The following is a 23,324-nucleotide window of genomic DNA, read 5'->3' as shown; positions in this document are numbered from 1 at the left end:
TTTTTTGCATTCTTTACACATGTTTAGCAGCCGCAAAAGCCACGCAATCCGTTTGTGAATATGCCCCCCAGTTGTTAGGTTGCACCTTTTCTCAGAATTTGTGTATCAATGTGAATCAGGATGTTGTAGAGGTCAGTTTCCCATTAAATTATTTATTTGTTGTTTTGATTAAAGTCAACACAAGAGCATGAAACATATCACTGCTTGTTTCCTGCCTGCAGGCGATAGATTTGGCCACCTTCATCCAGACAAAGAAAGACATGGGCTGCAGGGCGAGCCAGGTGCAGACCATCGAGGAAGGGGTCAACCCACAGGGTCCAGATACCCAGCAGTTCTGGAGCATCCTCGGAGGACAGACTGCTTATCAACGTAAGATTTGAGCCTCAAATATTCCGATTTGATAACAAAGTTTAGGTTTCTGCTCTCAAAGCTGCTTGCAGGTCATTTTGATTGTCCTGGTTTACTTTTTCTTTTTTCAGACAGCTACACTGATATTATATATCTATGATCTATGATTGTGCTTTTAGCGGCGGGTCCACCAGAGGAGGACGAGCAGTTTGAAAACGGCATCGTGGAAACAAACTGTATCTTCAGACTGCTGGATGACAAACTGGTTCCTGATGATGACGAGTGGGGGAAGGTCCCCCGCAGCTCTCTGCTGGCACCCAAGGAGGTCAGTAGTTGTGTTGCGAAAACACGCATAAACGTTTTTACGATTGCTTGAATTAATTTTTGTCTTTTATGAAAAAATGGTTATTTCACTAAACAGGAGATGGAAATGCCTTTTTCTGAATAAGTTCTGACGTATCGAACATTTAACTCATATGACTGATCAGCTGTTTCTGCTCTGCCGAAAAGAACAATAATTCTTCTTTTGAAGAATTTGCAGACTTTCTCTCTATTTTCTCTCGTGGGGGGCCAAAGTTGTCCAATTAGCAAACTCGTTTTTTTCTTTTTTCTCTTGCATACTTCTACTACTACTACTACTACTACTACTACTACTACTACTTCTTCTACTACTGTTTACTGACGGATTAGCCTAAAGCAATGCTTTTCACTGCCATCTTCTGACCAAAGTACGTTTATGCAGCTTTGTTTATTCGCTCTAACCAGCTGATGGAAACTTCTCTTATTTGCATTTTCTTTAAAGCAACATTTAAAAATTTTACTTGGAAATTTGCTTCGACTTAAATGGGAACACCATTATTGTTTCTAACCTGGATTGGATAAATATACATTTATACTGGAAGCAGTGTAAATGTAGGTACATTTACTCAGCTACCCTTCTAAAATACATACTGTATTTTCTTTTCATTCCCCTTTCTGCTTCATTTCATGCTTTCAGCTTTTGCAAAATGTAAAGATGTAACAACAAGCAGTGATTATAAGCATTTATAATATTTCTGTGCTTTAGAGAGGAGTTCTGTGCTTCAAGCTCCAAGCTGTCTTTTTAATTTGTTGCTTAGCAACAGCAGGTGCCACGGCGTGCACCTCCTACATCCATCTGTGCTCTGCTGCTGCTGAAAATATTAAATGGGCTCAGGACAGACAGGGCTAACACCAAGCAGTGCACTGCAGCTTCTCTGAGAATCTCACAGTCTGAGCTCTGCAGTCTAGTCTGTTGTGATTAGTGTAATAAAGCAAAACATTTGCTGCTTTCATGCTTCTTAAATGTAAGAATATGATGCTTTTCTTTGTCATACATGATAATCAACGGCATATCTTTGGATTTTTGGACTGCTGGTAGGCTAAACACATCATTTAAAGGGCTTGTTTCACATTTTACTGACAGAACGATGAGAAATAATGGCAGATCAATCCATAATGGAAAAAAATATTAAAGTAATATATAACATACAAATGTCTAAAAAGAAAACCGTCCTTATTAATTGACTTGGTGCTTGGAGACTAGCTGTTAGTGAACATGTACAAACACTAAAGCGACTCATCTATTCTCATTGTTGTTGTGCTGCAGGTGCTGGTGTTTGACTTTGGTAGCGAGGTGTATGTGTGGCACGGTAAAGAGGTGACTCTGGCCCAGAGGAAAGTGGCCTTCCAGCTCGCCAAACACCTTTGGAACGGGACGTTTGACTACACCTGCTGTGACGTCAACCCGCTGGACCCTGGAGGCTGCAACACACTCATACCAAGGTGGGTAAAAAACAAGCCCATGAGTAAATGCTAAGTCCCCATAATGTGACTGTGTGAATGTATTAACGTCCCTACAACATGAATATAACAAGTATGCACATACTATACAGAAACACATTTGTATTTCTGTACTTTTTACAATAAAACATTTGTCCTGAATTGGAGACAAAGTGCAGAAAAAGGTTTAAACGCTGCTATGTGGTTGGATGCTTTAACAACAGGGAAAAGAACCCACAACTAAGCATTTATAATCTTCCAAATCGAAAAAAAACTCAGTCGATTCACATTTACATGCGCAAAGAATCACTCAGCAGTAAGAATGGACAAGCTGTGGGATCCTGACACTCAATATATATCTCTTACATAACATGTGCAGCAAGCATTTTGTCACTAATTCATATAGTTAAATGTTAGTTTTAGGCTTTCTAGCTGTATTATATCTGTTAAATTAAAGCATTTTGACCATGTGCAACATGTTTGAATGTGGATAAAAGAAAACTATATGCATTACTTTGTTTGCAAGTCCCTTCGCCGGCTAACACATCGCTAGCTTTAAACATAGAGTGCTAAAATTGTTCTTTGACATGCTAAATAAACATATTTTTAGCTAGACACAGGCATGTGTCAGCCCTTGGTTGCATATTGTGGCGCTGATTGTATGACATTTTGTGCTCCATCTCTACACCGTAGCCTCTTGAGAATAATATTGCTTCTATCTGCTTGTATTTTTGCCACAGTGATTATATACTGTATATAAAAAACAGTAAAGGAACCGAAAACACTTGTAACTCTTGTGATAATGTGACACATTAACTTGCTTTTACTTTAATTGACACTCTTTGATTTAGTATATTAATAAATGTAATCATCTGTTCTCCTTTTCTTTGTGTCTGTGTGTGTATTCATTAACAGAAAAGGCCAGGGCCGTCCTGATTGGGCGATATTCGGCAGGCTGACGGAGCACAATGAGACCATCTTGTTCAAGGAGAAGTTCGTGGACTGGACTGAAGTGAAGTCACCAACGCCAAAGGAAGGCTGCGAGCTCGTACCCGAGCAGAAGGTGAGAATCAAATGCTTGTTTCCTGAGAATAATTGCATTAGTTGCTCAGGTCACAAACATCAGAGGGGCTTCATATGCTTTTTCTATCCCCCCATCTGTTTGTTTTTGGACTGAGGCTCACAGTCGGTCTCAGTTAATGTTGCCAGGAACAGTTGGTCACACACTGGGACCAAAACAAGAATAAGAGAGCATATGCTGTGCAGAGCATCAAAGAGAAGAATGAGCTCATGATTTACCTCAGACAACTAAAATGGAAATAAGAGTGATTTAAAAAATATATACTTTCATCACCAGGAGGCCCCGGGAAGAGAATGCCGGCCTTACGACGCCACCCTGATGCTGCCCGTCCTCCAGTCGTCCATTTCCACCATCCTGGAAGGGACGAATGTCGGACGTGGCCACGGCCCGGTGGAGACAGAAGACCACATGAGGACTCAGGAGATCACAACAGCGTCCGTAGACGTCTGGCACATCCTGGAGTTCGACTACAGCCGTCTGCCACGCCAGAGCATCGGCCAGTTCCACGAGGGAGACGCCTACGTGGTCAAGTGGAAGTACATGATCAACACCTCAGGTCATTTCCGCAGATAAACACCTGTGTTATTGCAAATGACATGTCTTTCTTAGATTCAAGGTTAGGATTTCAGTTTGCACAGGAGGGAATAAACTTGGGTTCTGCTGCAATAAGAACATTGTTATTGACAACTCAGAAAAGTTTGTTGATTTTAATCTGTCTTGTGTGTGTGTCCCAGTTGGTCGTAGGCAGAACCCCGAGGCGAGGAGCAGCGGGCCGGGGAAGGAGAAATGTTGCTATTTCTTCTGGCAGGGTCGACACTCCACCGTCAGCGAGAAAGGAACATCAGCGCTGATGACGGTGGAGCTGGACGAGGAAAGAGGAGCACAGGTACAGGAGACGAGGCTTCTCATTAATTAAACAATGAAAACTAACTAAATAGAAGTAAAAAATGGACGAAACAATATTAGAGTGATGTTACTTAACCTTCCATGTTTACTTTAGCACACTAGACTCTCTATATAACACAATAACTCTCTTATTAAGGACTGAGTGGGGGAGATACTACTTATTTTTTTATGTCAATACTGATTTTGTACTATCATTAGCTAATGAATGATATTCAAATGTTTCCTGATGTTATTTTTTTCTAACCACCTCTCCAGATTACTACTTTGAGATTAAATACACTGCATGTCGTAATGAACGTGGTGTTTTGATTGCATTTGTTTTATAACATGTTCTCTGTGTCTGTGCTGCAGGTTCAGGTGCAACAAGGAAAAGAGCCTCCATGTTTCCTGCAATGCTTCAACGGAGGGATGATCGTCCATGCTGGCAAGAGGGAGGAGGAGGAGGAGAACACTCAGAGTAAACTCTTTCACTTTTCTGCTTCCTATTCTAATGCCAATTCTCGTTTAATTGTTTTGTCTATAAAGCACAGTCTTTGTTAAATGCCTTAGTGTTGCAGATTATTAACCCTTTACCAGGACAGTAACAGTTTTTTCAAATGATGTTTGCTTTTCTGCCAGCCGTACCTTATTTTCCCTAATTATTTTAAAATGTATTAGCTGTTAAAAACTTCTGAAGCTTCCCATCTTATAAACTAAACAAGTGACAATTTATGAAAGAAATATACAGAATATAGCAATAATTCAACCCTTGAATCTGTGCTTATTTTGCATTTTCTTGACAGTCAAAAAACTTGAGTTTTGTACATAATTTCAAAAAGACAGTCATCATTATTTGAATAAAATTAGGCCTTTGGTTACAGTTTTACTGATAGTAAAGGGCATATATTTATTTTATTATGAGGTATCTTCTGTTATTTTCTTCCAAAACAATTAGATTTTCCTGTTATTATGTATGTCTTGCATGTGTTTTTTGTAATTCTGAGTGATGAATCCACCTGCTCGTCTGTGTGCAGGTGAGTGGCGTCTGTACTGTGTGCGGGGCGAGGTGCCGGTGGAGGGCCACCTGCTGGAGGTGGCGTGTCACTGCAGCAGCCTGCGCTCCAGAGCCTCCATGATCCTGCTCAACATCAACAAGGCCATCATCTACCTGTGGCACGGCTGCAAGACGCAGCTGCACACTCGCAGCGTGGGAAACACGGCCGCACTCAAGATCAAAGAGCAGTGAGTTCTCATGAGGACGTTTTAGGACGACTTTCAATAAAGCAACACTATGAAATTATTACATGGTTTCTGTTTACTTCTTGTTTCTCTCAGGTGTCCTCTGGAGGCAGGTCTCCACAGCAGCAGTAAGGTGACCATTCATGAGTGTGATGAGGGAGTGGAGCCTCCGGGCTTCTGGGAGGCTCTGGGGAGAAAAGACAGGAAGGCCTACGACTGTATGCTGCAAGGTACCGTCTGCATAACATACTATTGAATGTTACTTAATATTTTGGTTACTTATAGACTTGTAGATGTACTCCCATCCCTTTGACACAGCTAGCACTATTTTTTTTTACAGAAATAGGAGGGCATCATATATTTTGGCACTGAAAAATTGGCTAAATAAAGTAATGAAGGTCAATGTTTTGAAAGGCCTCTGTTATGACTGATACCAATACAGCTAAGATGTGTATCATTACAGAAAACAATAGTTTTATAAGTTAATTTACTTTTCTGAGCAGACATTTTAAAATAAAAGACTAAAGTCTTGAATTAATCATCTTTTAATGTTTTCCTTAACAGCAAAAGCTTCATCCTTAAAACATTCTTGTATAACGATAACAAAATATTACTAATTTAAATAGGACAATATGTAAAAAACAAATAAACAAGACCAAGTCAAAAAATATAGTCTCAAGGAGCAATCCACAGCTCTGAATATTGTTACTTCATTTCACTTTTTTTTTTTAGATTAATTTAGTTTATTTCTGATTTTCTTTCAGATCCGGGGAAATTTAACTTCACTCCACGGCTTTTCCAGCTGAGCAGCACATCTGGAGACTTTGTGGCGAATGAGTTCTTCCACCCGTCCAGAGCTCCAGATGTGGTCAGCTCACTGCCGTTCCTGCAGGAAGACCTGTACAACACCCCACAACAACCAGGTGAGACCTCAGAACTAACTTAACCGAGGCCTGTTGTCTGCACATTACAGACCTACATCTTTTCAGCTTGTGCAGGGTGTTCTCTACTGACTGATACGATATAGTGATATTATGATTTCTCTCCTGGACAGCGCTGTTCCTGGTGGATAACTTCCACGAGGTCTACCTGTGGCAGGGCTGGTGGCCTCAGGACAGCGAGTGCACCGGCTCGGCTCGCATCCGCTGGGACGCAGACAGGAAGTGTGCGATGGAGACGGTGCTGCAGTACTGCAAAGGTAAGAGAGAAAAAGCTGTTTGCTGCACTTACATTTTATTTAAATGTTATTCTATAATAAATACTAGCCACTAATGAACACTGCCCTCTGGGAGGAGGTACAGAAGCCTTAAATGCAGAACTAGCAGGATAAAAAACAGCTTCTTTCCCTGGGCTGTCAGAACTCTCAACACCCACACAGGATAAATTAATTAAAAGGTGCAATAAAACGGACATGTGCAATACAATTGATATGTGCAAAACATTCAATCTACCTCATCTATAAATTAAAGCATTTTCAGTAGCCATTTATTTATTTTTATACTTTATTTATTACATCACATGTCCTTGTTCTTGTTTTTGTCCTTGTTTAGCTCGGTATTTTTTAAATGTTTTTACTTATGTTGTTTTGTGTTATGATTGTCTTAACTATGCACCTTATGCAGTGGCACTTTCAATTTTGTTGTACAGTGAACTATATATTGACAATGAAGACTATTTTGATTTGATTTGATTTGATTTTGATTTGAAATGCACCAATTTTCTATAATGAAGGTTATTGGGTGTTAAAAATGATTTAAATGTTACAGGTTAAATCTGAAATTACTGCTGGTATGCCACTGAAGTAATTAATTAAATGTAGCAGGGAAAAATAATAATGATTTTGACCCCAAAAAAAGTCTATAATTTTTTGGTAAAAAATCAGTTTATATATACTGAAACTTGTTTGATCATAAAGGATACTCTCCAGTTTCACACCCAACCATTTATCTCTCCATCTGGAAATACTAATAACATCAGAATTTATTTATTAAATTGTTTGACAATGCATCCCTAATTTCTATCAAACTGGGTGCGATTTAGGTGAAAATTAGAGTGATATCAGTATTTTCATTTTAAATAATTTGAGGTTAGAATGACTGTATTGATTTGATGTCTTGCAGAGAAAAACGAGAAGAAGCCTCAGAAGTCGTATCTGATCCACGCCGGTCTGGAGCCGCTCACCTTCACCAACATGTTTCCCAGCTGGGAGCACAGAGAGGACGTGGCTGAGATCACCGAGAGGGTCAGCAACACACACACACACACACACACACACCTAACATCAGCTCTTGACTGTACATTGGTGGACTTTCAGAAGCTGTTATGGCCTCTAACCATTTAGTTTACACAGAGACCGAGACCCTAATTTCCCACACATTTTCTCTCACACTAATGTAAACTAATGTTCCAAACAGCTGCTGTCATTATAAAGGCCTTCATGCTGTGTCCTCTGTTGTGTCTGCAGGAGGCGGAGGTGTGTAACCAGATCATCCTGGTGGAGGACGTGCTGGCCCGGCTCTGTCAGAACACCTTCCCTCTGGCTCAGCTGCAGGCCCGGCCGCTCCCGGAGGGGGTCGACCCGCTCCGCCTGGAGATCTACCTGTCCGACCAGGACTTTGAGGTCAGCAAACCAACAAATAAAACTCTGCATTCCTAGTTTTTTATTTTAATTTATTGTTTGTAATGTTTGAGGCAGGGTTCACCATGAACATCCTTGTTTATAGAGCACATTTTTCTCCCTTGTTTTGATTTTTTTCGCCATTTAACCATCATATTTACTTCCCCACAACCGTGACACCAGGTCAAAATTGACCTGTTTTGTTTCTTTATAAAGCATAAACTATAAAGTACTACCCAAAAATATGTTCCAGCTTCTTAGCCAACTAAATGATCACAAGTTTTACTTCTTTTTGGTACATCAGAACCATTAAATGACAACAGAAGTTCTTCTTCATATTGAAATGATTTTAGTTTGTGTATAAAATATAAAGACTATTCAACGGTGGATTCTTCCTCTAAATCTACAGCTCCTCATTCATATCATCCATCCTAACTCCATCTAACTCTCACTTTACAGAACAAGTTGTAGGTGGATTCAGGTAAGAAGAGCCCAGCTCATGTGATTCATCAGCATTCAGGCGACCTGTTCTTCTTTCCAGCACGTCAGCACTGTTTTTCTTTCTCTCTTCCTCTGTGTGCTTTGAAAACTCTCCTGTCTCCTGAGTGTGGTGCTGGTTGAGGAGGAAAGTTTTGCACTTGGCTGCACGATTACGTCTGAAAAGATCGTCCTGAATCCTCCGTTAGACATTGTACAGTCAGTCGAGTCGTTTCTATCAGCTGCAGTCACAAAGGATTTAGCACTTGCAGCTTCTTCACACAGCAGAGAACAAACATAAAACGACTCATGAGCCAAACTTAGATCCTATCCCAGTGAGGACAAAAGAGATGAAATATCAAGAGGAAGAAAATATAGTAACAGCCTTAACTTTATATATGTCGGATTACAAGTATGTATTTGTATAATTGTATTAATGTATCGTATATTATGCAGTGAATTCATACTCACAACAGCCATATTTTTTTATTAATTAAGTGCATTTTAACATAGAGCCTCATAGTGTATTATTCTATTTTACAGAAAATTAATCAGCTTTTTTCCTGATAATTGATAAATTGATATTCATCAATCAATAACATGAAATATTGAGAGGAATATGTTGAATATGTTCTTTTCTCCTTATATAATTTTATTAACCCTCAGAACCCCAAGCAGTTTCAGTAAAATACAGTTAAAATGCCATTAATTATACATACTAAAAAAAACACAAGTTGAATTTCTTTAATCATTTACACAAATGTTACCAAAATTAAAAAAATAAAAATAAATAAAAAGTGGCTCTACATGCTTTACATATCGAACTGTTTACATTTTAGAACCTTTCCTGTCCTCTCCTCTCTGCTCTGTGTAAACAGCCTGCAAATCAGTCAAAATTGACTGTTGTTTTCAAGTGAGTCAAATCCTTTATTTTTGTAAAATCTAATGTAGAATACAGTTATTTTGATAAAATATCAGTATTTAAAACTTATAGTTGTTTTCATATGTCACATGAATCATTCAAGGAAATATGAAAATCCAATGATAAGTTCTGTTTTTATAGTTTTTGGCTCTGATGAATGAATGTTTTTGGCATTTTTATTCTAAACAATACATGCCTTTCAAACCTGTAGGGTTCAAAGGATTACTGTCATAAATAATATTTCAATAGACAAAATGATGAAGTGACGATACGATAAATAGTTGCAGCCGTAGTGATTCTGCAGTTTTTAACACACTTCCTTAATTTGAACAACTGAGGTTGTAAATGAGGCATTTCAATTATAGCACAAATTTGACGAAAGTGTTTAGACAGTTAATTGTGCAGCCATTGTTCCTTTCGTCTCCTCTTTAAAAGGTGTCTGTCCTTGACTTCACACTCCGCTGCTGCTCCTCTCCTCTCCTCTCACACACACACACACACCTTCCACCTGAGTCTCTTTCCTCTTCGTTCAAATAGACGCACTTATGATTCACCGTCAGCTGCACTGCAGTCTGACTCACTGTCTGTCTGTGCAGCACAAAATGGAGGCATGAAAACACTGAAACAACTAAACTGTTCTTGTCAAAACCCAACAGAGCCTCTGGGTTCATTATTAACACAACATCAGTGTGTTGGCTGTCGTATAACAGCAAGTGTATTATTACAGAAACTGTGAATTAACCAGCGGTGGAACAAGTATTCAGATCCCTGACTGAAGTAAAAGTACTAACAATACACAGCATCAAAATGTACTTAAAGTATCAAAAGTTAAAGTACTTGTTATGCAGAATGGACCGACTCAGATTGTTTTATATATTCTAAATATATTATTGGATTATAATTATTGATGCATTCATGCAAGCAGCGTTTTACTATCATCAAAGTAGGGCTCATTGTATGTGGTTTAAACTATAAACAAGCATTATCATTTTAAATACATCATGTTTTTTATGTTAAATTTTGATCTGAGAAGTAACTAAAGCTGTCAGCTAAATGTAGTGGAGTAAAAAGTAGAATAATTGCCTCTACACTCCTACTCCACTACATATAAAAGTTACATATGTGAAAATACAGTACAGTATACATTTTTAACTAAATGGTGGAATTTCACTACTATATTGACGACTTAACTTCTGTTGTTGTGGCCTCTGTAGCTACAGTGACCAATGGTTGATGGTAGGGGTTTCATCACACACGATATTAGATCGCTTCATTGGAATCTGACAGGATATTTGCCGATATCACAAATTCTGCTACGGTACAACTTTGATTCAGTTCAATTCAGGGGCCATCGATCGATATGACACAATATCATACGCCCATTTAACACTGCCTGTTAGATTTACATCAGCTCACAAAAAATCTACTAAAATATGATTTTACCATTTTATTTCTGAGCTGTTACAGATATTTAACTGGAAAAAATCCATTATTTTTAAATATAATAATAAGAATATAAGAAGAAGAAGAAACAGACCTGTTCACTATAAAGTGCTACTCTGTATTTAAGTGCAATTTTTTTATGGGTTAACTTAAAGAGCATGGGATGATTTTTTAATTATGACGTTAAACGTAAATAGGTTCTGTCTGTGTCCTCATGTTACTTAACAGCAAGATTTTCAAAATAAAACATATATTAAAGAGGTGAAACGCAATGATGCAGTTGCTCATCAGATATTATCAGTTTCAGGAAAGACACCAGTGCCTCCCTTTGAAAGAGCTTGTGTCGTGATCTTCCTGATCGATTAACAGCATGTGTCTCTCTCTCCTCCTACAGAAAGCTTTGGAAATGAAGAGAGAGGAATATGAAGGTTTACCAGGGTGGAAGCAAGTGAACATAAAGAAGGCCAAAGGACTGTTCTAAGGAAGCTTTTTAAACTGAAGATGGACAGTCGAGACGGAGACACAGGAAATGTCACATAAACCTGTTTTTGGTGGAAACACGCAGGGACGCTGAGATAGAAAGTATCGGAATCTGAAGGAAACGTACATGAAAGATGAGACTGGAGATGCGCCCGCCTTGCTTATAGTCATGTTTTACCTTTCAACTTTGTCATTACATAACAAACTTAAAACTAAAAGAAGGTAAAAAAAAACACCTTGCTTCAGTTCATACGTGGTGTTTGTGTGTATTTGGAGTCTCCTCCAAACACTAAAGTCACCACTCGTGGACTTACGGATGAAAATGTGCACACTAGGACGCTTGGTGTCAGAGTGCCATGCTGTGGCTGTGTGTGTATGTGTGTGTATGTGTGTGCGACTGTATATAATGTTTGTGTGTATTGTTTATTTGTGTAAATGTGTGTGTATCTATGTAAAAACAAATTCTGTCACGTCAGATGTTGTGAGAAAAGCCGTCTTTTTTTCTTTTTTTTTCTTGTCTACAGTGTCTGGATGCTGTCAGGCCACGTAGGGAACTCGTGTTGCTCGATTGTGTTAAACTGCTGAAGTGACTCTCGACTTACTGAGACGTGTTTCTGAGTTGTAATTTTAAAAGGTTTGACTTGTTCGAGAAGGAGAAGCAGCAGCTCTGAATGTATAGTGCCTTGCTTTTTGTGTACAGTTTATATACAGAAATTCTAGTCTGCATTTTTAAAGACTTTCTTTGTGATATAAGACATAGTGAATTAAATCACAGTAATGCTCAACTCAAACTTTGTATCTCTCTGTCTCCTGTTTCATTTTTTCATTGTTTCTATTTCAACAAGATTTTTATCCATCCCAAATAACCAGAAAAACAACAGTAGTGGAAAGTAACTATTGTATTTAATCAATAATTTTACTTAATAGGGGTGACACAATTTCAATTCTAAATCAATAGTTGATTGATATGACATTACAATTACAAATATAACTATCAATAGCAAAAGCAGATACTTGGCTGTATTGGTTTAAAGTAAAATTCCTAAAAAATTTCAAGTTATATCACATTTGATAGCAAGTTTTTACAAAAAAGTCAGTATATAAAACCAAGGATTTGTCGATTTTCAAGAATCAAGACATGTTATAGTGTAATACAGACGTGTCATTATTGATTCATTTTATTCATTAATTAATTAAAAAAAATATGTAAGAAGGCATACCAAAACAACAAAAAAGGTTAAATTAGTTCAACAAATAAGCAAGATAATAGTAGTTAATCCTCAGTAATTTACAGCCATTCCTGAATCTTTGTGCCAAACTATATACAATTTGAAATAGTTATATACAATTTTAAACAGAAAACAGCCATTTAAATGGCTTGTAACAATATTAGTAAGTAAGTAAGTAAAGTTTATTTATATAGCAGTTTTTAAAGATAAAATCACTGCTTTACAGAAGATAAAAAGAAAGAAATAAGATAGGGGAACATAAGACAATTAAAACACAATGAAACATAAAGATTAGAAAATAATATGTACAATGCATGGTGGTAATCCAAATGCCTGTCTTAAAAGATAGGTCTTAAGTTGATTTATAAAAGCAACCAACACTGAAATATAACTTTAGTTATTCATTTTTTTGGTTTGCAAAAAGTTTTATAGTTATTTTGAATAAAGACTCAATAAGTTTTCAAACGCAGTACTCCAACAGGAGTTAATGGTGTTCTTACTGGAGTGTCTCCAGCAGAAAAATTAAGTATGTGCATTTGACTCTAAATGAACTGTAATGTCCATGTTAAAGAAGTAGTATGCAGTTCACACCTGCTGGTTTCTTGACATTATAAGAGACATAAGAGATATTAGACTGTAGATGCACAGACAACTCAGGTCAGGCTGTCATTAATCACTTTCGCCACAAGATGGCAGTGTAAGCCCCAACAGCACAGGTATCACTGGTACAAATCACAGCACAGGACAGAGCCTGGCTGTATCCCAAAGTCATGGAAGGATCCTCGAAAGGCTGAATTTGAAGGATACTACGTCATCGACATCTGCCGATGGACTGTCCCAATGTCCAGGATCCTCCGGAGGACAGAGTCCTTCGTTGGCTGAAATTCCAAGGAAGCTTGTGTGTATCCTCCGTGCGCCCGGAGCACCCATACAGCCTTGAAGAAGCATTGACAGTATGCATTTAAATATATAAAAATCGGAATATTTGTTATCACATTACTTAGAAAACTTGTGTGTTGTATATGCACAAAAAATGCTAGTATATTTAGCTAAAAACATAATTTTGATACATTGCCAAATAAGTTAATTGATGCCATCTTAGCAGGCTAAAAGTATTACCGGCTTCAGATTAATTCATATGTACGTGTCAGTCTGATGATGTACTATGTGCAAAGTATATGACAGTTTAAAGGTTTTTGTTTTTTAAATGTTACTGAATGAGAGGTTTTCACATTTAAACAACATGCAAAGACTTAGCTGTGCTGTATGAATGAGTCTTGTTTGATCTGAGGTTTGTGTAAAATGACCACATTATTTGTAACAGTTCCTCCGTCTTTCTGGTCTGAAACTTGTCACCAACTGTTGTCTCCAAGCGTAATGGCGAAAACAAGTTATGTTCCTTGTGAAACGTAAAAAAACCTGTCACTTCCAAGCCTGACAGTGGAGGTGTGCAACCAGACCCTTCTCGGAATCTGATCTACATTCATGACCTCAGGTTTTTGGGAAATCAATGAAGTTATTTCCAATGTAGTGGGAGCAGTGTTTTTAGTCATGTTTTTCATTGTTGGCCTTGAATCGGCCCCTTGAACGTAGGTCAACTCCACCCCTGGTCCAGCCCCTTAACCCTAAACTGAACCATATAAAGCACCTGTGGCAGAGTGAAAAGTGATTTGAATAGAGCCCGTAATGTTGTCAGTACAGGTATGAAATTTACAGAGAGTAGATTGCTGGGGTTTCAGTCTACGACCTGTATAGGTCCGGAAAAAATGGACAGAAAGGAGGTAGAAGGAGAAAGCTACAACAGTATGGAAATGATTGAAGAGGGGGTTGATAGAGGGGGGAGTGAATGGGAGCACATAGGGAGAGGAGGATGGTGTAGAAGAGCAAGTGGAAGAAAGAGAGAGAAGAAAGATAAAGATAGTTTGGAAGGCACAGAGAGTGAGGGGCAGGGTGAAGAGCCAAAGAGTGGAAAGAGGGGATCCCTTAATGTAGTGGTGAGGTTTGACGGAGGAGGGGGAGTAAAGAAAATAGACCCGCTAAAAATCACAAAAATAATCCTAGCTCAGGTAGGAGAAGTAGTGTTAGGAGATGGGAACTTGCTGATTGGGTGTAACACTGAAACTCAAGTAGAAAAAGCCCGGAAAATGGTGATTGTCGGAAAGATGAAAGTCACAAAAACTGTGAAAGTTGGAGAGCAGAGAAATACCGGAAGTAAGGGAGTGATAACGGGGTTCCCCTTGGTATCAGCATGGAAGATCTAGTGGGACACCTGGAAGTGAGAAATAAAGATGCTAAAAGAATGAGAAGAGGACCTGGGAAAAAGAGTCAGAAACAGTAGTGGTAGAGTTTGACACAAAAACTATCCCAAGGGAGCTTTATTTTGGATTTGTAAAATATAATGTACAAAATAGCAACGGGCACAGCTTCTTCTTATCTGAACTCCTTTGTTCAGGTCCACAAACCCTCCCGTCCACTACGCTCCTCCAGTGAAAGACGTCTGGCTCCTCTGCTGCTGAAGGCCTCTGCGTCTCAAACCAGACTCTTCTCCTCTGTAGTGCCCCGGTGGTGGAACAAACTTCCAAACTCCATCTGTCCTGCTGAGTCCTTCTCAATCTTTAAGAAGAGACTGAAGACCAACTACTGAACACCTTCACTCTTGATCTACACTGACGACTACGACAAGTATCGCACTCACCGATCTTGCAACCTAAAAGCTCAAACTGAACCCGCTGCACTTACTCTTGCTATGTTTCTTGACTTCATCCTTGCTTGTGTTGTATTACTCTCCTTTGTACGTCGCTTTGGATAAAAGCGTCTGCTAAATGACATTGTCGAATTGTAGAATAATGTGAGAGAATTTGTCCCAAAACCAATGCGGAGGGGACCATGAATCTGGGAAATGTGGACAGGGTTGAAACCAAATGCTGTAATGGTGGAGGAGAACACAGTGTAGCATACTGGGGATGTGACGCTATGAAGAGAGAATATGGAAGAATTATCCTATCTTTATTCAAGAGCGTAGATTTTCAGTTTGAGAGCATAATTTATCTCGTGCTCAGATTTGTTCTCCTCTTACTCACATTTTGCGCTCGCACTCAGATTTCTGCTGCTTTCTTTCAAAATGTGTGCGTGCACTAAAAAACCACAAACATTTCGCTCGCACTCAAATATGTCCTGTGCGCGCTCAAATCTAAAGTCTACGTGCTCAGATCTCAACTCTGCGCTCTCAAAACTTTTGTGCTCGGACTCAGAACATGCACGTCCTCTCAGGTTGAGGTGTCTGCTCAGACTGAACGATGTCCCGCCCTGCGCTTAAAATAGTGTGTTTCACCAGCCAATAGGGAGACAGCTAGATAGTGGCCCCGTCTTAGGTGCGTTCCCTCGCCCTTTTGAGCGCTCCGTCGGGGCGGGTATATGGTCTGTTTGTAAAACTGCTTCTCTCTTAAAATACACCAATTGACCATATTAGCCAGCTATTTGAATCGTCACCTATTTAAGACGCAGCATATTTATGTAGAATTAATCTTAAGTAGTCCTAAAAAGAGTTATCGTAGTTTAGATTATATATATATATATATTTTTATTATTATTTGTATATGTATATATATATATATATATATATATATATATATATATATATATATATACAAGTCTGGCTGCAAAAAAAAAACTGCCCATTCACTTCAATGCAAAATTTGAAAACTTCTCACTTGATTTATTACCTCAGAAATCTTTTTCAGGACAACACTTTGGTCTCAATCGCTAGTAAAAAATCTTCTTCAAGACAATTTGATGTCAATAGTTCAAATAATGGCCCCATTTAGAAGAAAATAGAAGATAAAGAATTGTATGATTTGAGGCGTGGCTACCTTTGATTGACAGGTGGCTAACAGGGTGAGCCGTCATCAGGAGAGAAGCAGAGCAATCCGTATCCACGGCAACGTGTCAATAAAGTTATATATAACGTTATATAGATATAAAAGAGGACGTTTACCGATTTGGTCTCATAACATTAACCCTTTCACTGTATTTTCACTTAATGACAGTTTATTTGAACGTTTTGTTCAGTAAAAATGTCTTGTTCAGCGTTTGGTTGGACTAACAGACACTCCAAGGTGTTGCTGTTCATTTTTCTGAGGTAAATAACATACATTTTGGGTACATCACCGGGTTGCCGGTGTAGAGAGGCGTGTAGTCAGTGATCAGATCCCTCTCGCTCCTCCACAGTCCAAATACGGTCTGCTCCGCGTATCGGAAACAAGATGGTGATACTACGTCATGTCATGTTTCTGACAGGCTTGTGTGACTCTTGTAGAGACCTTCAAGTGTTACCATATCTTGCTTAAGTCACAAAGGCACGTTCAAAAAATTGCCTAGTCATTTATTTCTCTTAAGTTATTAAAAGTTTTGTGTTTCCTGCAAAACTTGAAAAAATGAGTTAGGCAATTATTTTAACAGGGTGACGAAATGTTTTCTGCTTAGATCTTGAGCTCTTATTTTGGTGTCTGTTAACAGGAAACCACAAACTGCCTGCTTGTGCTTCACTAATAAAAGTTTTCTGTCGCTCTGCCCTTGTGAGTTTGCTTCCTGTAAATCAACTACTTGCTTACTTGCTGTTATCTCGGGTCAGTCTGATCATTCTCATCGACTTTTTCCTGGATAATGTTTAATGTTTTAATCTGTGACTGATTTAACCCGTTTAAAGCCACGAGGGGAAGTAAAGGTTTATACTGCCCCGCTTCAACGGTGTGCAGGTTACTACTACAGTATCTGTGGCGAAATATGTTACAATCATAAACAAACAGACACTATTTACAACTCTTGAAGACCTAGACTTTGCAGACGACTTGGCACTGGTTTCCCACACACACCAACATATGCAAGAAAAAACATCCCGTGTCAACAGATTTGCACAACAAACAGGACTGAACATAAGCCTGAAGAAAACAGAGGTGATGACCTTAAACACACAAAACCCTCCACCTTTACAAATAAATGGAATAAATATACCTACAACAGAAGAGTTTTCATATCTGGGAAGCACTTTAAGATATGATGGAGGAACAGGCAATGACATCAAAAGCCATCTCAACAAGGCAAGAAACACATTCAGAATGATGAACAATGTGCGGAAGTCCACGAAGTACAGCATCAACACCAAACTCAAGTTATACCAGAGCTGTGTTCTCTCCACCTTATTATACAGCTCTGAATGCTGGAAAATGACGGAGAAAGACCTTTCCAAGATCTCTGCATTCCACACAAGAAACCTCAGAATAATCTTACGTATCTTCTGGCCTAACACCATCTCCAACTAGCAATTACTTGCTCAGACAAACCAAGAAAGTATAGAGACCATTATTACAAGAAGGCGGTGGAGATGGATTGGACACATCATGCGAAAAGAACATTACAAGAACTGCTCTACACTGGACACCTGAAGGCACTCGAAAGAGAGGACGACCCAAAGAGACCTGGCGTCGAACTGTGGAGAAAGAACTGAAAACCATGAAGCAGACCTGGAGTTCTATCCAAAAGCTCGCCCAAAACAGACAGGAGTGGAGATCCTTTGTTGCTGCCCTACATGCCACTAGGCATAAAGGGCAGTAAGTAAGTAATAAACAAACAGAACATAATGTAGCTTGTTATCCCACTGATATGGAACATAGCTTAGAGAAAGTAATGGCTACCCAGCTGGTATCATTTCTGGAAAACAATGACATTTGTGAAAAGTTCCAGTCTGGTTTTAGACCTCGACATAGTACAGAATCTGCCCTTTTAAGAGTTTTTAATGATCTTATTTTAACTGTTGATTCTGGATGTGCTACCATCATGGTGACATTAGATCTAACTGCTGCATTCGACATGGTAGATCACAGGACCCTGCTCTCACGCCTGGAGCATCATGTTGGTATCAAGGGTGCTGCCCTCATGCTGCTCCAGTCCTACCTTACCGATAGGAGCTTCTCGGTGCATTTGGGAGATTTTTCTTCTAGTGGGACCCCTCTTACTTGTGTGGTGCCCCAAGGGTCTATTCTAGGCCCTTTACTGTTCACACTGTACATGTTGCCCCTTGGTTCCATTCTCCGCAAACATAATGTGTCTTTTCATTGTTACGCTGATGATGTTCAGATTTATCTCCCCTTACAAATGAATTGCAAAGACTCTGTACAAACTCTACTTGCCTGTATAACTGACATCAAGACTTGGATGAGCCTCAGCACAAAAAACTGCTCTGTCATTAGGAGCCTTGGTGTCACTTTCGACAGTGATTTTAAACTTGAGAAGCAAATCGGCTATGTGGTCAAAAGTGCCTTTTTCCAGCTGCAACTCCTGGCCAAGGTAAAACCGTACCTCCCTCCTAGGGACCTGGAGAAGGTTATTCATGCTTTTATTTCAACAAAACTGGATTTCTGCAACTCGCTGTACGTAGGTTTAGACCAGCGCTCATTGCGACGCGTACAACTTGTACAGAATGCTGCAGCGCGTCTTTTAACAGGCAAAAAGAAACGTGAACACATAACCCCAGTTCTGGCCTCTCTACACTGGCTTCCTGTCTGTTTCAGAATAGATTTTAAGATCCTGATGTTTGTTTTTAAAATTTTAAACGGATTGGCTCCAGCTTATTTGATGGAACTCATACAGGTTCACAGACCAACCAGAGCTCTGAGGTCTGCAAATGAGTCAAACCTGGATGTGCCTAAATGCAGCTAAAAACAAAAGGCGATCGCTCTCTTGCAGTGGCTGCCCCGAAGCTGTGGAACAGTTTACCGCTGCATATCCGGTCGTCAAAGACTTTGGACAATTTTAAATCTTCTCTTAAGACTAATTTTTTTCCCCAGGCTTTCGAACCTGTGTGAGAAGACAGTTGTTTCTGTATGTTGTATTGCACATCTCATGTAATATATTATTAGATCAAATTGTCTTTTATTTTTATTTGTGAGTTTATTGTTATTCAATTATGTATCTTGTATTGGATTGGATTTTGTTGTTGTTGTTATTCATTTATGTAAAGCACTTTGGTCAACCTTGGTTGTATATAAGGTGGTCTAGAAATAAACGTGACCTTGACCTTGACCTAGCTTAGCACTAATTAATACTATAACATGTATTAATTATTTCCCCAGTTAGTTTATACATACTTTTCAGAGGCCAAAAATACTTAAAGAAAAATTAAATTTGGTCTTTTGTAATATTATTATTATTTCCTGAGATGCTGATTTTTAGGTCTTCATTAAATGTAAGCCATACTCATTTTAATTAGAAGAAATTAAAAGAAATAAGTCATGAAATGTTTCATTGTGTGTGTAATGGATCTATATAATGTGTTATTTCCAGTTTTTGAATTGAATTACTGACATGAATAAACTTTTCTATGATATTCTAATTAATTTAGATGCACCTATATGTATCAACCTATCTGAGATGTTTATAGGATAGCAATCACCCTTTGGTGCAAGTGCCAACTACTCATAGTTGTCTGACGTGACAAAAGACACGATAAGACCTGGGGTACAAGTTTTAAGCTTTTTACTATTGTTATTATTATGTTTCAGACAAGATGTCCTCCCAGGTCAGAGTGAGGCTGCTGCCAAAAGCCAGGTGCATGTTCGATGAGCCCGTTCAGGTGAAGGTGTCGGGGCTGAGGTCGAGACAGGTGGTCACCATGAGAGTCAGATCGACTGACGAGAAGGGAGAGCTGTTCAGCTCCTCGGCCACCTACAAGGCTGATGGGAGCGGGGAGATCGACCTGGAGAGAGACCCCTCACTCAGTGGGAGCTACACTGGAGTTGAACCCATGGGTCTGCTGTGGTCCATGACGCCAGACACTGTGCACAAAAGGTTTCACAAAACAAAATCACGAAACCCTCACATGGTGAAGTTCTCTGTGCACGAGGAGGAGGGGGACGGCAGGATGCTGGCAGAGGCGACCAATGAGAGGCTTCTGATAGCAGACGGGGTCACGCGGCGCCCTGTCAAAGAGGGGAATATTCGTGGAGTCCTGTTCACTCCCCCAGGTTAGTCTATGTCTCTGTAAATCATCAATTAAAATCATTCAATGAGTAAAGTTGTATTGTATTATTTTTTTACTTTTATCATTGTTAACAAATACCCAGAGGAGACCAAATCAACAAATTCTATAATACATTTTATTTGTAATGTTGTATCAGGGCCATTTTAGATTTAAGAAAATGTGTATTAATATTAATATTATACTTAATATATAACATATAAATTATAACCTGGAGGAGGGTGGCAATATTCACAAAAAAGAACAATTTTCAAGTCAAACTTTCAAGATCAAAGTTGGAAATCTTTTGGGGAAAAACAACAACTTTATTTTATTCTGAATTCTTATTAAAGTATGAAAGACATTATCATGTGGAAAAAATGTATTGCCTGTTTTTTTCAAGTCCAGAGCTTTATTTACTTTTATTTACTTTATTAATTTGGACCACTTGCCCTATCCTTGAAGATTGCTAGGCTTTTTAAAACTTCAGCAACAGCAATTTCTTGACCGAATGCAGCTCTTTTCTCGAACCTCTATTTTTCTTATATCTGTTAGTTGTTGCATATGGTTGTCTGAGGCAGGAAACAGGAACTGTAGAGGGTAGCTAATGTCAGAAATAATGGCTCCTGCCATCTTTATCAACTGTTTTATGTACAGTTTGACAGATATTTATGCTGAGTGCAAATCATTTTGTTGCTGACTTGTTGAGGAATACTTACCAGCAAATAAATGAATCAGTTGGGGTCTACATGGTTGAACAAACATCTGAATGTTTGTTGTGCACTTCATTTATGTGCCTATGATGTAATTGATGTCAGCCATGAAGATGTGTGTCATTTTGTGTTCTTGTGTGTCTAACCCTAACCCAGGGAAAGGTCCGTTCCCTGCCATGTTGGATCTGTACACTTTGGGTGGAGGTTTATCAGAGAAAAGGGCGTCTCTGCTGGCCAGCCGTGGATTTGTGACTTTGACTGTAGCGCTGTATGGTCATGAGGACATGCCGTGGAACATCAGTGAGATCCACCTGGATAATTTTGAAGAAGCGATAGAGTTTTTAAAAAAACAAGATAAGGTAAATTGTTTGAACAGAACAATCCAAGTCTCTGAGAATCTTGAACTTTTAGGGAAATATTTGCTGTTTTTTTCATATTATCACTGTTTGTGTGCTAAAATTGGGGAAATTTCAAGTTCTATTCACGGTTGCTAAAATATTTACACAAATAAAACAGTTTTTTCCACAGGTGGGGAGCATAGGAGTTGGTATAATCTCCCTTTCCAAAAGTGGAGACCTTGCTCTGTCAATAGCCTCTTACCTGCAGGATGTCGAGGTCACAGTGTGGATTAATGGCTGCTGTGCAAACACAGTTTTTCCCCTGCTCTATAAGAAGAGACAGATCCTCCCTGGGTTAACGTGTGACCTCAGTAAGGCCATTCCCACTGAGTCGGGGGCCTTTATTGGCAAGTACTCTATGCCTAATCTGCTGGCAGAGGAGAACAAGGCCACCCTGATCCCCACTGAACAAGCCACTGGACGATTCCTTTTTGTGGCTTCAGAGGACGACCAAAACTGGGACAGCAAGGCTTACATGGACATACTGGTGGAGAGACTGCAGCGTCATGGGAAGGACAACTTTGAGAGCGTGTCTTACCCTAAAACGGGGCATTACCTAGAGCCGCCTTATGGACCCTACTGCCCCTCCAGCTCTCATGCATTGGGGAGCAAACCAGTTCTTTGGGGGGGTGAGCCGAAGACCCACGCAGCAGCTGAAGTCCACGCGTGGAAGAAGATCCTGGACTTTTTCAGAACTCACCTGAGCTGTGATGCAACACAGACTAAAGACAAGTTATAGATAGAAATATCATGATATGGAAGGCATCAGATCAGATCAAATCTGCAGATCACCAGTTAGGTAACTGACAATAATTGTACAGCAATGTTTTGTGATGAGGCAAACAATTTGCTGTTTGATTTCATGATCAAAAATGATATCTAATGTGAAACACTACAGGAAAACTTTTTTTCACAAACTAATCAATTTTTGGGATGTGTTCTTTCAGACTAGTGAAAAGAATATATCCAAAGTGAACATTAGGAGTTTAACAATATATCAATCTCTAGTCAAGTCTAGTCAAGGGAGATAGAGAGACGGTTGAGAGGGAGACAGAGAGGAGCAGGAGTTCAAAGTGTGAGTACTCTGGGAATACATACGTTAATACAAAGGACAAGATGTCACTATCCGCTGTGCCATAATCCTAGAGAGTGGCACCACTCACTTCCCCCTCCTATCGTTTCTACTTTTTACTTATCTATGATTGGATTGATTCTTTTTTAGAATAAATTAATCAAATATACTGTAATAAACTTTGATATATGTTCCTAAATTGACTGATTTACCTCATTATAGCAATAACTTCACAGATACTTCCAGTCTAAATCAATAAATTGTCATTGTCTTTTGGAACCACGTCTCTGTCTTAAATTCAGTTGTTGAACCTGTGTTGCCTTTGACTGATTAAGGTGTTTATATATATTATTATTGATTGTTATATGCCAACCCTTAGTGCCTGTTGCCACATCAACATGCTTTGCTCATACTGCAGCTAAATAAGATTTTTTTGTTCCTTTTAAAATCGGACCTTTTAATGCTGAACTCCAGAGGCCAACACAAGGTTTTTATTGTTGCCTGTGGAATTTGACCTACATTCATGACCTCAGCTTTCACAATGTCCAGCTTCATAAAAACGCAGAGTAAGCACCGAGAAATTTCATTTTAACATCCACAGAGACAGGG

General features: G+C 39.1%; 2 protein-coding genes across 2 annotated transcripts in view; both read left to right on the top strand.

Annotated features, from left to right (window-relative positions):
* The window catches only part of LOC131980906 (supervillin-like), a 45,469-nt gene extending 33,386 nt beyond the window's left edge, over positions 1-12,083 (top strand). Inside the window, exons 27-40 of the mRNA XM_059345217.1 lie at positions 222-369; positions 528-673; positions 1,976-2,151; positions 3,064-3,211; positions 3,506-3,785; positions 3,964-4,115; positions 4,487-4,592; positions 5,149-5,356; positions 5,450-5,583; positions 6,118-6,276; positions 6,408-6,551; positions 7,474-7,595; positions 7,818-7,973; positions 11,207-12,083. Coding sequence (XP_059201200.1) covers positions 222-369; positions 528-673; positions 1,976-2,151; positions 3,064-3,211; positions 3,506-3,785; positions 3,964-4,115; positions 4,487-4,592; positions 5,149-5,356; positions 5,450-5,583; positions 6,118-6,276; positions 6,408-6,551; positions 7,474-7,595; positions 7,818-7,973; positions 11,207-11,293 — 2,166 coding nt within the window. The 3' untranslated portion in view covers positions 11,294-12,083. The remainder of the gene's footprint in view (positions 1-221; positions 370-527; positions 674-1,975; positions 2,152-3,063; positions 3,212-3,505; positions 3,786-3,963; positions 4,116-4,486; positions 4,593-5,148; positions 5,357-5,449; positions 5,584-6,117; positions 6,277-6,407; positions 6,552-7,473; positions 7,596-7,817; positions 7,974-11,206) is intronic.
* Positions 12,084-20,082: 7,999 nt separating this feature from the next.
* On the top strand, positions 20,083-22,988 carry LOC131979812 (acyl-coenzyme A thioesterase 5-like). Its single transcript, XM_059343854.1, has 3 exons — positions 20,083-20,539; positions 21,402-21,604; positions 21,774-22,988. The coding sequence occupies exons 1-3, from the start codon at positions 20,083-20,085 to the stop codon at positions 22,380-22,382; spliced, it is 1,269 nt and encodes a 422-aa protein (XP_059199837.1). The 3' UTR covers positions 22,383-22,988.
* The last annotated feature ends 336 nt before the right edge of the window (positions 22,989-23,324 follow it).

This window comes from Centropristis striata, chromosome 11 (genome assembly GCF_030273125.1).
Source record: "Centropristis striata isolate RG_2023a ecotype Rhode Island chromosome 11, C.striata_1.0, whole genome shotgun sequence".
NCBI lineage: Eukaryota > Metazoa > Chordata > Actinopteri > Perciformes > Serranidae > Centropristis > Centropristis striata.
This window is presented reverse-complemented; position numbering and strand designations above follow the sequence as displayed.